The following is a 14,880-nucleotide window of genomic DNA, read 5'->3' as shown; positions in this document are numbered from 1 at the left end:
ATTAAATTACCAAACAATGATCAACAAGATCAGTAAAGGGTGGGTGGCAAGTACGAAGTTGAATAGAGGTCAACTTGAATGGTATGGATTGTATAGTATTCCCAAATCTGGGAACTAAAATTTCAGAAATTGAGCTGTGTCATTAGAAGGTAATCATGCTGGTATTGAAGGTGCATAATTGCAACTGCTCGTGCCATTGAATTTGGGTCTATTTTAAGGTTTTTATGTACTGTTCATTGTGTTCGAGCCAACCGGGAAAGATACTATGAAGTTCTTAGATCAGATGTAAAGACCCAGGGAGAGAAAAAAAGCACAAGACCAAAATCCATGGTTACAAGACTTTCCTAAAAATTTCATTATGTCAACAGTGACATTTACACTAAGGATAACTAAGTTTTTGCAGATTATATTTATAATCCTGCATAAAGCACATTAGAAGCGCAGCCACTTAGCATAAGCAGTGTAGCACACCACCTTAGTCCAGACTGCTTCATCAGAGGTACCAATTAAAGAATTAAGTTCATATAATGGAAGACTGTATAAATTGTGTAAAATCACTTCTTTCTCCTATCCTATGTTGGTATTTACAGGACCAATCATGAGTGTAATATTTTACAAGAATTGGTGAACTCTTGCATATAACAAGATCAGCAGAAGAATCTACAAACATGATCTAGAAACTCGTTAAAAAAGATATCATAACTTGGTTTCTCCTACCATTTCACATCCAGTGTAAGAGGTTCTGGAGGAAGAAAAACGGGTCTCAACTTTGTATATGACATATTCGACATCAAATTGGCCCACGAAACCGAAACAGATCCAGTAAAAGGTTTTACCTTCGTGATTAAAAGAGGCTTGAGCCTGTTTTCCTCAACTCTGGCCAGTATCTCAAACAAAAACCTTTCAAAACCAGGCTTTGTTCTCCAATCAGGAATCGTACGATTAAGAGTGACATTATTCCTTATGTCTCTTTCTAATTCTATGTGGAACTTTACAACAGCTGATGCTTTAATATTTGCTTTGAGAAGGCCAAAAAGCTGACCTTGAAGTATGTTACGACCAAGAAGACTCCTCAAAACTTTCTCCAACATACTTAATTTCAAACTTAAGGAATCAATTGGACATGCTCGCTTTTTAAACATACGACCATGGTAACATTTTTCTGGAAGCAGCTCAATCACATCCTCTGAAATCAATGTAGTTGCTATGTGTGCATAAGGATTTCGAGCTCTATAAGCAACCAAAGATGCAGACCCTGATATGCGAATAGGAATCAGAGCCATGCAAGTTGAATGCAGAAAGGGCCAAATGTCACTCTTCCCTCCACTACACATGGCACTTCCATTCATTGGTAGATCGATATCAGAAGAGTAAAAAAGAGAGATTTCTTGAGCTCCTTTAACTTCTACTGTAATACCCTCACCAACAAGGATTTGTTTCAAACCAGTGTACGAAACATTCATCTGCCAGACAGAGACAGGACTCAGATTTTATTGAAATATCAATACCACTCGTTATTCATAGGAATTAACTAGAACATATCATATATTGCTCAGAAAAAAAAAATCATTTAACAATAGCAGGATAATCATCAAATTTGCCAACTGAACTAAGTGCAGAACTACATAAAACAAAAATAATAGTAAAATATCTTCAACTTTTGAGACATGACTAGCTACAGACGAAAGATTTTATGTTAGGCTGTTAGCAAAAAAAAAAAAAAAACACTGAAGTGGATACATGAATGGTGATTGAAGTGAATCTTGACCATATGTCCATACTTAGATGGGTCAAGATTGTTATAACTAATTTTAATATTAATCATCTATTTTAACAATACGGCTGATATTACTCCTCTCAGTACTTTTCATGCGTAAGTTTTTTGTTTGTTCGTGGATAAGAGTTTCAGCAATCAGAGTAAAACAAACTACAAGTTCCAAATGAAAGAAGAAAACTTTAGGACGTAGCATACTGAGATCTGAACTGAAAAAGAGGAAAAAAAATTACTTACGGGAAGGGATAGCGAAAGGTGATGAAGGGCATCAACACGTAATGAAAAGGGACCTTCTAATTTGAGTGTGGGAAGGAATGGGAAGGAACCGAGACGATGAACGAGAGAGGGTAAATCGGGAAAGGGTGTTCTGAACTTGTTCCACGTGGCAACTTTGTCGGCAAATTTGAGGGTGAAGTTACCAGTGCCGAATCCGATTCGGAACTCGTAGCTCCGGGAAGTTCCGAATCTGACCTTTGCAACATCCAAATTGGCCACTCTCACGTCGTTCGAATCCCACTTCTGTTTCGCCGACACCGCCCTCAGAACATCCTTGGTTTCCACGAATCGTGAAAGTGAATAAGCGAATTCAGAAATTGGAGAATGAAAAAGTGGAGTGTGTGTGTGTGTGAGAGAGAGAGAGAGTACCTGGAGAATGAGGGTGAGGTTGGAAGAAGATGCAAAAGCTGTGAATTGAAGGAGAAGTATGATGAAGAAGGGGAAAGGGAAACGAGCTTTGATCATCCTCGATGCCAAACGTTGGGTAACTCCGATCTCCGATGAAAGCAGAGGTGTCGTGATGTCGTGTTGGGAACTGCTGAGGATGAAGTTGAATTGAATTTCTGAGACCTAGTATATGGTTTTTTAAATAAATTTTCATTCCTGATTCATTCCTATTATATATTTAAATTTTTTTTTTGAATTTAGATTCTTTGTTGGAAGTTGATTTTTTTTTTTTGTGTTGTTCCTATATTATATTTTTTTAAATTATTAATTTTGACATTTAAATTATATTAAAAAATTATATGCATCAGTATATTTTATTATTCGATAAAAATTACACAAACAAATTCAACAGAAAATATGATTTTTTTTTCTTTATATATATTACTTTTACGCATACTTTACAAAATTTGAGTATAAATCTTAACTAATACAAGTATTTTTTTATTAAAATTGAAACAAATTTAGAGATAATGACTATAAATACAAATCTATTTATTTGACTAGTGTAAAAATATATTTAATACCAAAAGATAATTAAAAGTCTGAGTAAAATTCACCATATTGATTCCCTAGTTCACTTATAGTTAAATTCTTAATCAGTTTTTTAAGCGTATACGTGTATGTAGTTTTATTTGTGTAGTGATTCCATATACAAAATTGATTAAAAACAATCTTCAATATTAAAATTTTTTAATTATTAATAATTGTTTGACATGGAAATAACATTTTACATCTCTAATAATTGCAATGCTTTATCTTAAAAGAGAAAACTATAATTTAATAAATTTGAATTATTTAATTTAAACAAAAATATTTAGAAAAATAAAATAATTTGAAATGAGATTACAATATGCTTCAATATATTAGAAAAACAGAAGTATTCTATTAAAATGTAAGGTAGTGTTTTTGTTTATTTAACAAAATAAATTAAGTTCAATATGTCTGTTACCCCTGATTTTTTATTCATTTTTTTACCATCTTTTGATAGTTTTCTCATCATGAATTTTTAAAAGTTTTGAAAATATAATTTCTATCATGTGTCGTTCTAACAAAAAACTATCAAAATTTATCTCTATATTTTCAGACACAAAAGTAAAAGAAACAAAAATATGCTTCTAACTTTTTACTCAGTTCACTAAAGACACCTATATTAGCTTAAAATAAAGACTAATTATTAAATCCAATTACTTCTTGAAGATTAATCCAACTGTGGTGTATCATAGTATTAACATTAAGCAGAAAGAATATCCCAAAATTGTTAACAAACACATGTATGAATACATTCAGCAGTGCACCTTTGTAGTATTGTTTTAAATTGATAAATGTCTATTGACTTAAAACATGAGATTAAAATTGTTATTTTCATATATACCTTATCCAAATTATAACCATTGTCATCCCTAATTGTCTACTTTGACACACCTTTTTTTTATAGAAAGCTATATCTGAAGTAGTGGTAACCAAATACTTTTCATGTTACAACCAAACAACAACCTCAAACTTTCCAATGAGGCAGTGTATTAACAATGTAAGTGAGCTTCATTCACCATCATGTTCATGTAAAACAAAATACAAAAAAACATGCATTTGCTACTCATCTTCCTCAGGATCAAAATCCTTAACCTTCACATCTGCATCTTCTCCATACTGGATGCAGTTGTCAATTTGGCCCAGTACATATTGTATACTGTAGATACAAGAATCCAACAAAAAGTATAAAAAAATAGGAAATCAGGTATAAACTAGGACCATCTTGGTGTTATCTTCAACTATAATAGTTTAATTTATGTTATTCTATCTTTTTTCTTTTTACCACAGAAATAATTTACACCTGTTTCAGTTCATACCATTCAGATTTAATATTTCAGCATCACACCCATGGTAGATATCCAATAGCAGTCTATGATGCACAATTATATCCGCTATATGCCAACTATATAGATATAAGATTATTCAAGAAATGAACCGTAGCTAGGATATGCAAGGAAAAGAGAGAAACATACCTTTTTTCCTTCCTCAAGTCTAGTGGTATAAAACTCACCATGCTATAGTTATTAACCTGTTCAGAAAGAGGAAATAGTTAAAAAAACTGAGGTGGCCTATCTGAACCTCATGAGTATGATTGCACTCAGAAAAAATATGATATTTAGAAAAGGAACATCAGTTCAATAATATTGCCCAGAAATTCAATGACAATTCATGGTTGCTTATTTAGAATTGACACTGTCGTCTACAAAAATCCACTATACTTCATTCTATAGCAATTCTAATAATATAGTTATCTATGTTCTATGTTCCTTGGAAGTAGTCCAACATTCTACACAAAACCAGCACGCATATGATGGAAGTGTAACTTGTTATCAAATTGTGAAAATATAACATGACATGGTATATAACCCAGACATTAATAAACGGTTTAACATTGAAAACCAACATGTACACATTATATTAACTTATAATATTATTGGGAAAGGAGGAAAATGACATAACTTCCATAAAATCATAGACGACCTACCAATTCAATCAAAGCTTTATTCAACTTTGCATACCGAGGACCCATCCGTTGATTCAATTCAGACAGTAAAAAGGTGGGCTCTGGATCCAAAAAACTAAGAGTAAAAGTATATTAAAACTTGAATGAACGAAAATATGAAAACAAATTTGGGAAAGAAAATTCAGTGACAGTGATTACTCATCAAGATCTTTCTTGTTAGTCACAAGGTCCATCTTTGAGAGGATATTAACATGAGGTAGTTCAAGTTGAACCATTGCAGAAAGGCATGCCATGCATCCACTTATAAATTTGGTCACATCTGTCATGAACTGGAAACAATTTACAATCACCACCAGTCAACAAACACGATAGTACAAATAAACAACAGCTAGAAGCCTAAAGAAATACGAGAAATCCAAAAGCTTAAAAGAAAATATGATTTCAGCAAACTACCACAAACCTGGGAATCAAGTAAGTAAACAGCACAAACAGTAAAATTTTTCCGTTTCAGATGTTCCACAAAATTCTTAAGCACTGGAACATGTGAATAAAGTTCTATCTGACCTGCAAAACATCACAAGGCAAAGCTGATTTATCACAACTTGTCAAGCCAACCAAAAATCATGATAAACAATCGTAATATAGACTTCAACATTACAGAAACGGCCATACTACCGATCTGTTTTAAAAGAACAAAACTATAGTTCATTATACCACCCCTTCTGATTTCTAGCCTTCCATATATGTTATTGCATTTTATAACTATAACAATATTATCACCACCTCATAATCACAATATCCTCCAAAAACTTCAAACATCAAACTTTCGCTACTAAAACATAAATAAATAACAATAGAGGCAGAGAAGAGATCGTGAATACCAGGGCAATCAAAAACCAAGTAATCATCATCTAAATAATTGTCCAATTCCTCCGTGAGCCAATCATCCAGGTTATCCTCAAGGTGCCTAAATATAATTATTAAGGCAACCAAATTTTAAATCAAAATCAAAATTTTAAAACAGCAAAAAGCTAACATGGGTACTCATGGAGAGAAACTATACTGCTAAACATAATTGAGGAAAAAGGATACTCCATGCAGTAAACAAGGCCACCATTAGGACCCAATCCAAGTTCCTCCATAACATCATCCAGAGAAATGAGTTCCCTAATATCTGCCAGCATCGCAGCCCAGAAAAGTAAAGCTCCAAGGATAACAAAAATCCAAACCCTCAAAAGAAATAACCACATAATAACACTTTATTTACCCATTGCAACAGGATAGTCAAAATTTTCAGCAGCAGGATCAAGGTTCACAACATGAATCGTTCTCCGCGAAGCCACACAGTGTTCATACAAACTCGAGCAATAGGTAGACTGATTGCACAAAAACAAGACACACAGATAATTGCATTATTGCTAAATAGCATATTTAAAACCTTGGTATGTGGTTTAACTCAGCAAATTTTGTGAAAGCAATAGAGTTACCTTGCCACTACCAGCAGGACCTATCACAAGTTGTGCATAACCCATGGTAACCTTATGAAACTGCAAGGAGGTTTCAGAAAGTACAGAGGTAATTGACTGCTTGAAAGGAAGCGAGAACTGCAACAGCAATGTAAGCAGTACACCAAACCGCAATGGCCAAAAACAAATTCACCACATCACTGTAGGCCATACACCACACACTACTACAAAACATGAACATACCAAATATCAAACGCAAAAAAGAGTAAAATATAAAAAAGAAAAAAAAAATCGCTTCATTTCCACTTTGTGGTTCAGTGTTTGGGTTTTCTGATCGATTGCAGTGCTAAGAAACAAATTAAGTTTAGTAAAATGCAAATAAATGAGTTAATGAATTTGGATGATGTTAACAAAACCCGTGAGAAGCGTGTTAGTTGATTTTTTTTTAATGAATTAGATGGCGTGAGTGCCACTTATACGGAAAATAATAATGAAAAATAAAATAAAAATTCATTATTTATTTATGTGTGTTTTATGAATATTAAATTTACAATTTACATCTTCAAATTATGTCATGTAATTTTAAAATTAATTATTTCTGTGTGTTTTTATGAAAAATTATACAAAGGATATGTAAGCTTTTTTAATAGTTTATGGTGCATCTTTTGTTAGATGGTTGTCGCAACCTAAATGGCCTAGGATCCCTATCTCGATAAAAATAAAAAATACTTTAAAATAAAATATAATTTTGAGAGTCACTATAGTTTATTTGTTATTATAATTTATTTTAGAAAACTATGTAAAACCACAGTAATAAAGCAGAGAGGCATAAGGAGCAATGCAACAAATTAAATACAAAATAGACATTATCATAATCCTGGGCAACGGCAGAGAAATGCATCAACTATGATCACAGTAAACTCACACACTCAATCCAATACGAATCAAAAATCCGGAACAAGAAACAAAACAAACTCAACTACACATTTCACTGATCTGGCCATTATCTATAGTTACACATTTATACAAAACCTCCAAGAATCCATATAAAATCAAACCATCTATCAGACTACATAATTTCACCGACAATTATAGAATTAACAGATGACCTGACCCAAACAGAGTTTCTTAAGAAAACAAGAAAACCCCAATCACCAAACATGAACATCGCATTCATAGACAAACCCAGAATCGCCTCTGCCCCAAGCGCCATAGGCACATACAAGGCGTCAACAATTCAAACCCATATCGAAAGGGAAATCAGTGGAAAAAACAAGAATATTATCAGGACCCAAATCAGACCCAATCATTCCAACCATGAATCCAAAAAGAAAAGAAAAAGAAAAGAAAGAGGAAATGGCATCATATGGGGTGATTACTGTGAATGAGAAACCATTGGTTCACCTTTCTAACTCTAGAAATGGATGACACAGAGAAGGTTGCAAACTCCAATCACTGGTGAGCCGAGACTGCAAGGAGACAACCTTGTAGCGACACAGAAATGAGCTTTGGAAAACGTTGGCGTAGTGATTCCTAGATGATGGTGATTGGGTCTCCGTTGACGCTGTTGCTGGAAGCAGCTTTCAAAAGAAAAAAAAGAAAGTGATCAGTGGTCAGTGAGGAGGTTTAGGTCTCGAAGTGTCTCCCGCGTAAGTATCTGAGATGGGTTTATATTTTGTTTAAAATACTTAGATTCGTCATCGTTTTTTACCAAAATATTTGATTCTCGTATTTTATTAATTTTAATTAGGTTAATATTTTTATAAATTAATATCGATTAGGTTATTATAAAACTCATCCAGTATCAGGTATCAGCTCTTCATTTGTTTTTAATTTTTTTAATTTTTTTATTTTTTTAATTTTTTTTTTAATTTTTTATTAAAAAATATTTATGTCATGTCTCATATATGTAATGTACCACGCGTAAATGTAATATTGGTGACACGTATCAAAATATTGTATAAATCTCAATTTGGTCCTCATATTTTGTTAATTTTATTTGATTTGAGTCCCAATATTTTTAAAAAAATTTCAATTTCAGGCACTCCAAATTTATATCAAATTTTACTTTTATATAATGTTATGATTATTTTTATTAAAATTGATATTTTTATTAAATATTTTAATAATATTAATTGTATTTAATATTAAAATTTTAAATATTTTTATTTTAATTTGTTATAAAATTGTTTTAAAATTTTACATTTGAATTTATTAAATTTTTATTTTAAGCCAACTCTAAAATATTGTTCATATAGAATGTTATACAAATATTTCGAATATAAATTTATTAATCTATATATTTATAATTTTAAAATAAAATTTAAATAAAGTTTAATGTAAAATATAAATTTAAATAAATTAAATATTGTTAAAAATATGTAAATGAAATATAATGTAATAAAAGTATCATCATTACATTTATATAAAAATTAAATTTGGTCTAAATTTGTAGCACATGAAATTAATTTTTTTTTAAATTTGGGACTAAAATCAAATCAAATTAATAAATATGAGGACCAAATTGAGATTCATACAATAATTTGACACGTGTCACCATATTAGATTGACACGTGACACACTACAAACGTGGCATAACTTTTTTTTAAAATATTTTAAAAACTTAAAAAAATTCAAAAAAGAAATAAAAAAACGAAGAGCTGACACGTGGTACCTACTTAACGGTATTAGTTCTATGCTAACAGAAATGACCTAATTGATACTAATTTACAAAAATGTCGACCTAATTTATACTAATAAAAATATGAGGACCAAATTGAGATTTTGATAAAAAACGATGACCAACGAAATATTTTAACCTTATATTTTATATGGTTTAGTTATACTCATACAAAAACTTTTATATGACTATATGATATTAGGTATTTAACACTAATTTTATTCTCAAAACTTGAAGATAATAATGTTATGAGTCAATATTTTTATATAATATTTAACTTTGTTTATTATATTAAATGTGAGACTTTTGATTTACATTTAGACTATTCTCAATAATCTTTTATTGAGGGTGAATGTCCCTTATTTTTTTTTTCACATAATATATTTCTTTGATAATTTCTTTTGTCATAATTATGCAGCTATATCGATCACTCCAATCATTGCCTCTTATGGATTTATTCCCAACGAGGTGTGTGGTGAGTGAGGTTAATTGGTAGAGGTAGAAAAGGGTTGCCAAGTAGCAGGTTGGTAATGGATAAAAAATGTTGGTGGAAAAGGAAGTGTAATAGAAAAATACTGGGGTGTGTGTTGAAGAAAAAATAAATTGGCTTAGAAAAATGGGTGGTGTGAATAGAAAAATAGGGTCCGTGGATGAAAATGAGTTAACTTCTTTTTTAAAAAAGTTGGGGGAAAAGATAGACCAAAATTATTTTTTTATTCTATTTTAAATTCCAATTAACTTAACCAATTAATGTCCTTTTAAAGTTTTAATTTTCTTTTTATAAATTCTATTTCAACCATTTTTATTTATTTTTTATTTTTTAGTTTTTAAAAATATAATTTATTTATCTGGATAAAATTGGATGATGACAAATATTTTTTTTTATTAAATTGAAATAATTTTGGTGTACGATAAAAATACTAGCTGTATGATATTTATAATGCATACTTTTTCATAAGAAAAAAACAATTAATTCTTACTATTCCCTTTACAAATATACTTTATTTTTAAATATATATTTTTTAAATTTATCATCTATCGATATTGTATTAATAAATAATAACTTGAAAAAATAGATAACAACTTCAAAAAAAAGTGCACACATTCATGTTCAATTCTTTTTCAACTCATGTTTTTTCATTTAATTTCTAATATGATGTGTTTATGACTCTTTTGTCTTGATAATGCTTTGTATGTTAGTTAAGAGTGGCCACTATGATTCTTTTGAAATATTTTTATAACAAAATTAAATAATTAATAAATCATTAATTAAAATATTTATTTATAATATATAAATATAAAACAAACAAAAATTATCTGGATATGTGCTAGTTAAATGACAAAAGAAACAACATTAAAAAAATATATATAAAAAAGTGTATAATAGCACATCATAACTATCTTACTCGCACTCCGCTCGATTGAGAATCAAGGTCTCACGCCCTTTGGCCAACAGAGACGGCGTCGTTCCCATGGATGTAAATTTGCACGCGCCCACGTGACATGATAAACTCAATTTGTTGCAGAAGCATAGAATGAGACCCAAAGGAAAACGACAAAGAAGAGAGAAATTAACATTACAAATTTCACACCAAGCTTGTTCCACAGATCACAACTTCTACTCTACCCAAAGGTACCTTCTTCTCACTCCCTCTCTTTCTTTTCTTTATCATTATTATTATTTTGATTGTTTTTCAATTTCGTTAATTGCTCACATTTCTCTCACTTTTGATGTGCGATTTGGCGATGATCAGGACCAAGTGATTATCCAGAAAACGAAATAAGAGTAAAATCAGAGGCTTTGGGGTTGTTGATGTTGAGAAGTGCCAACGCATTACTCAAACTTCGTTGTCAGAATCAAAATCGAGAGAGAAAGAGAGGAATAGGGTTTGATTGATGGGGTGTGACTGTGGGGGGAAGTTAAATTTGAGAAAGCCTCATTTTTATGAGGTTTATTCCTCTGCCTTCAGCTCTCACAGACTGGTAACTCTCCGATTTCTCTCTCTATCTTTCTCACTCTCTGCTGTGTCCGTAGACCTAGCTTCCTGTTCTCAAACTAATATATTTAACTACCCTTCTGAATGAAACCAGGAGATTCAATCTGAAACTTAGGTTTTACAACCTATGGTACTAGTTTTCCTTTTCTGCACAATGTATTATGAATAAGCATCATTCTGCTGCTGCAACAATAACAAGCTAAAGTGTGTTTAAATAGGAACAACTGTGCTTTTTCTTTAAAGAAAATTCTGGATAACATAAAGTTCTTAACTTTTTTGTCCTGAAAGGCACTGTTTGTTATCAGTTGTCTAGAAGAACGACAACGGTAATTTTATTTTTCACAACACTCTTAGTTGGATTATCCTATTCATGTTCTAGGGTTGCCGTGTCTTAAAGAGGGCTTGAGAAATATTTGATGTCGCTCTTGAATAATGTTTATGATAAATTGCTTGTTGGAATATTTTTGTTTAAAAGTAAGTTATTTTTTATGCAGAAAATTCCAGATGGATTTGTGTGTCGGATGGAGGGAAGGACGCACGGCTCATTTTCATTGACTGGTCCCAGTGGAAATGTATGGACAGTGCAATTACTTAAGCAGGACAATGATCTTTTCTTCCATCACGGATGGTCGTCATTTGTGGTGGATCATAGTCTAGAATGTGGTGACCTCTTGGTTTTCAGATACGAAGGTCACTTGCATTTTACTGTCCAAGTATTTGATAAGGATGCATGTGAGAAAGAGGCAGCATTTACGTCTGAATGTAGTCAAAGTTCGAGTGACTTTGAGGAAATTGTTGGACAGAAAAGAGACGCGAAGGAGAGTTCTTCTTTGGATATTGCATTTGATGGTGTTGCAAAGAAAAGGAGAGGTTGTAAATATGACAACCGGGAACTTGAACCAGGGTTTGTTGGTAAAGAACTATTGCGGTATGAGGTAGTAAGACCGATTAGAATGTTCAGAGAAACTGAAGAAACCTCTAAAGCTTGTTTGGCTAGTAATAACCTTGTGCCTTTTCACATGGACAATCGAAATGAAGGTACAGTTAATTTGATCAAATTCTGTTTCTCACACAAAATGAGTTTCTATGCCCGTCTAAAAAAACTTATTTTTCATTAAAATCATTAATTATATGCAACAGTATACTTTTCTTTAGTACTTGTTCCTTTAAGTTTGATATGTGAAAATGCCGTCTAAAATACAGTATATTGACAAAGTCATAAACTCATGATCGCTGGAATTGTTCAATGCAATGCAGGGGCTGCCATCCTGTACAGAAGTGGAAAGGAAGATGGTCATTATTTTCTTGGTGGAGTTTCATTATCAAATGTATCAGCACAAGATGAGAAAAAAGTTGCTCAGTCTTTTACTTCCAATTTTCCGTATTTTGTTAGAATCATGAAAAGCTTCAATGTCAGTGGTTCATATACTCTGGTGAGTTGTTAGTTTCCAAATAGTGTTGTTTTATGACTCTACACTAACTGTTAAGTTACTTTCGTGGTGCTTCATTGGCTTGAGAAATTGAACTGATATATATTATCTTTTTTCCTTGAAAGTCCTTCATCATTCATAAACATAGGATGAAAAGCATTTCAGATGTATATTATTAAAAGATGCCCTCATTGAAATTTTCATCCATACAAATCCGAATTAGTGAATGTCAACCTTGGTCGATTGGAACTATTATTTTCCTTGCACTTAAATGCATCTTGGAGTGATTTTCCCACACCTAGCATTATCTATTTTCTTATTCACTGTGCCTGCCATTAACCTTGAAGTAGTTATTTTTGCTTCTCCCTGCGTGTGTACGCGGATCAATTTCTTGCTGATGCTGTTTTACAAATATTGTAATGCAGAATATCCCATATCAGTTTTCAATGGCACACCTTCCCAATTGCAAGATAAAGATTATTCTTCATAATTTGAAAGGAGAGCATTGGACTGTTAATTCTGTGCCAACAACTAGAGTGCATACTAGTCACACACTTTGTGGAGGATGGATGGCTTTCGTTCGTGGTAATAACATTAAGATTGGAGATATCTGTATTTTTGAGCTTGTGCAAGAGTGTGAATTACGTGTTCACATTGCTGGGGTTGGAAAAGATGATCTAGACGACCAGGTTGGAAGAGCGAATGCAGGACATGCTGGAACTACCAGATATATGCCAATGAATGCTAAAGTAAACTCAAAGTCCATAAGAAAAGTTGATCTATCAGATAAAAAATGGCCCAAGATTGGTCAAGAAACTGTTTTATCCATTGACCTTAAGAAATCTGGCAGAGCTTCAAATACTTCTAAGAAGATGGGCCTGTGCTCTCAGTCCAAAGCTGCCCATAAAAAGTTGGGTAAGTTTTTTCTTTGTTTGCCCAATTTGTGATCCACTCACATTCTAATTCCATTTCGATTTATATCTTATTTTGCAACAAATTTCTATGAAATTCTTTCATTTTTCAGAAAATAAAAAGGAAAACAGCATAACTCAATTCCTTGAGAATTGGAATTGTTTCACTTTACTATTTAAAGAATAAACATTGAATACTTTCCTTCTATTAAGGTTTGTAACTTCCAAATTATGACTTATGTTTTAAACTCTAAACAATGACAGCTAATCCTAGGAGACATCGGGTTGAAGATGAACTTAGCTCACAGGCTAAATCTGGTTTGAGAATGTTGTTTGCACTCGATGAACAAAGAGTAGCTCAAGCTTTTAGTTCCCCTTTTCCCAGTTTTGTTAAAATCATGAAAATGTTCAATGTCAGTGGCTCATACACTCTGGTGAGTTATGCACAACCATTTAGTATCCATATTTACATTTTATTTATCTCTCTCTCTCTCTCTCTCTCTCTATATATATATATATATATATATATATATATATATTTAATATGAATGTTAAGTTATTTAATTGGTGTTACATTGTAGAAAATCCCATACCAGTTCTCAGCTGCACATCTCCCAACTTACAAAACTGAAGTCATACTTCGTAATTCAAGAGGTGAATGTTGGACTGTGAACTCTGTTCCAGATGCAAAAGGGCGAACAGTTCATACCTTCTGTGGGGGTTGGATGGCCTTTGTTCGTGACAATGACATAAATTTTGGAGACACGTGCATTTTTGAATTGGTTACTCAATGTGAGATGCAGGTGTACATATCTGGGGTCGGAAAGGAAGGGCCTGAACATCAAAATGGTCACTTGAAACCTGACAGGTTATCTATCCTTCCATCTTCATGCTAACCTTCTTTTCTGTTTCTCAGAATCAATCTTCACTGAGGATGTTTGTTTTGAGAGTCTCAAACATCTTTTGTTTTATGTACATATTTCAGTAATTTCATCCTCTTTGATATGTGTGTGGTTCTATTTTAGTTCAAATCGAGAGATTTAAATAGTAAGATCCTACATAGTATTTACCAATTAAATTCTACGTATAATCTTACAAAATCGTAAATACACTTGAAATAAATAAATTTTATTTAAATTATCAGTTGCAATACTTTCCAATTAAAAGTAAATAGTAAAAATTTAATTTTTTTTGTTGATTTCAATTTAATTAAAATTTAATACAATTAAAAGTTTATCTTAGTCGGTGGTAATTACTCAACATTCATTTTAGTGAATGAATTTCAATTAAATAAAATTTAATTAAAGCTCATGAATGAAATTTTAATTGAAGTAAAACTAAAATTCAATAAAAAATAAATTGTATTTTTTCTATGCTCTTAATCTTCATTTAATCTCAATCGATT

General features: G+C 31.8%; 3 protein-coding genes across 5 annotated transcripts; 1 reads left to right on the top strand and 2 right to left on the bottom strand.

The window, feature by feature from the left end:
- Positions 1-475: 475 nt before the first annotated feature.
- On the bottom strand, positions 476-2,644 carry LOC114193246 (signal peptidase I). Its single transcript, XM_028082968.2, has 3 exons — positions 2,420-2,644; positions 2,012-2,323; positions 476-1,463 (listed from the first exon to the last, which is right to left on the bottom strand). Exons 1-3 carry the CDS (start codon positions 2,513-2,515, stop codon positions 714-716), a joined length of 1,158 nt encoding a protein of 385 aa, XP_027938769.2. The 5' UTR covers positions 2,516-2,644; the 3' UTR covers positions 476-713.
- A 1,195-nt stretch (positions 2,645-3,839) lies between these two features.
- On the bottom strand, positions 3,840-8,120 carry LOC114193592 (uncharacterized). Of its 3 annotated transcripts, none has more exons than XM_028083463.2 (10): positions 7,862-8,120; positions 6,479-6,538; positions 6,259-6,367; positions 6,084-6,165; positions 5,873-5,958; positions 5,452-5,555; positions 5,190-5,320; positions 5,013-5,106; positions 4,501-4,556; positions 3,840-4,184 (listed from the first exon to the last, which is right to left on the bottom strand). In XM_028083463.2, the coding sequence occupies exons 2-10, from the start codon at positions 6,521-6,523 to the stop codon at positions 4,088-4,090; spliced, it is 804 nt and encodes a 267-aa protein (XP_027939264.1). In that variant the 5' UTR covers positions 6,524-6,538; positions 7,862-8,120; the 3' UTR covers positions 3,840-4,087. The 3 variants fall into 3 exon arrangements, with proteins under 3 accessions (XP_027939264.1, XP_027939262.1, XP_027939263.1); XM_028083461.2 differs by having other exon boundaries at positions 6,479-6,681; positions 7,862-8,116; XM_028083462.2 differs by having other exon boundaries at positions 6,479-6,678; positions 7,862-8,114.
- Positions 8,121-10,617: 2,497 nt separating this feature from the next.
- LOC114194498 (B3 domain-containing protein Os01g0723500-like) lies at positions 10,618-14,480 on the top strand. Its single transcript, XM_028084763.2, has 7 exons — positions 10,618-10,770; positions 10,892-11,120; positions 11,629-12,172; positions 12,392-12,567; positions 12,990-13,479; positions 13,740-13,909; positions 14,057-14,480. The coding sequence occupies exons 2-7, from the start codon at positions 11,034-11,036 to the stop codon at positions 14,369-14,371; spliced, it is 1,782 nt and encodes a 593-aa protein (XP_027940564.1). The 5' UTR covers positions 10,618-10,770; positions 10,892-11,033; the 3' UTR covers positions 14,372-14,480.
- Positions 14,481-14,880: the final 400 nt, after the last annotated feature.

Source organism: Vigna unguiculata, chromosome 8, assembly GCF_037176805.1.
Source record: "Vigna unguiculata cultivar grain cowpea cultivar isolate G323 ecotype 2 chromosome 8, ASM3717680v1, whole genome shotgun sequence".
Taxonomy (NCBI): domain Eukaryota; kingdom Viridiplantae; phylum Streptophyta; class Magnoliopsida; order Fabales; family Fabaceae; genus Vigna; species Vigna unguiculata.
This window is presented reverse-complemented; position numbering and strand designations above follow the sequence as displayed.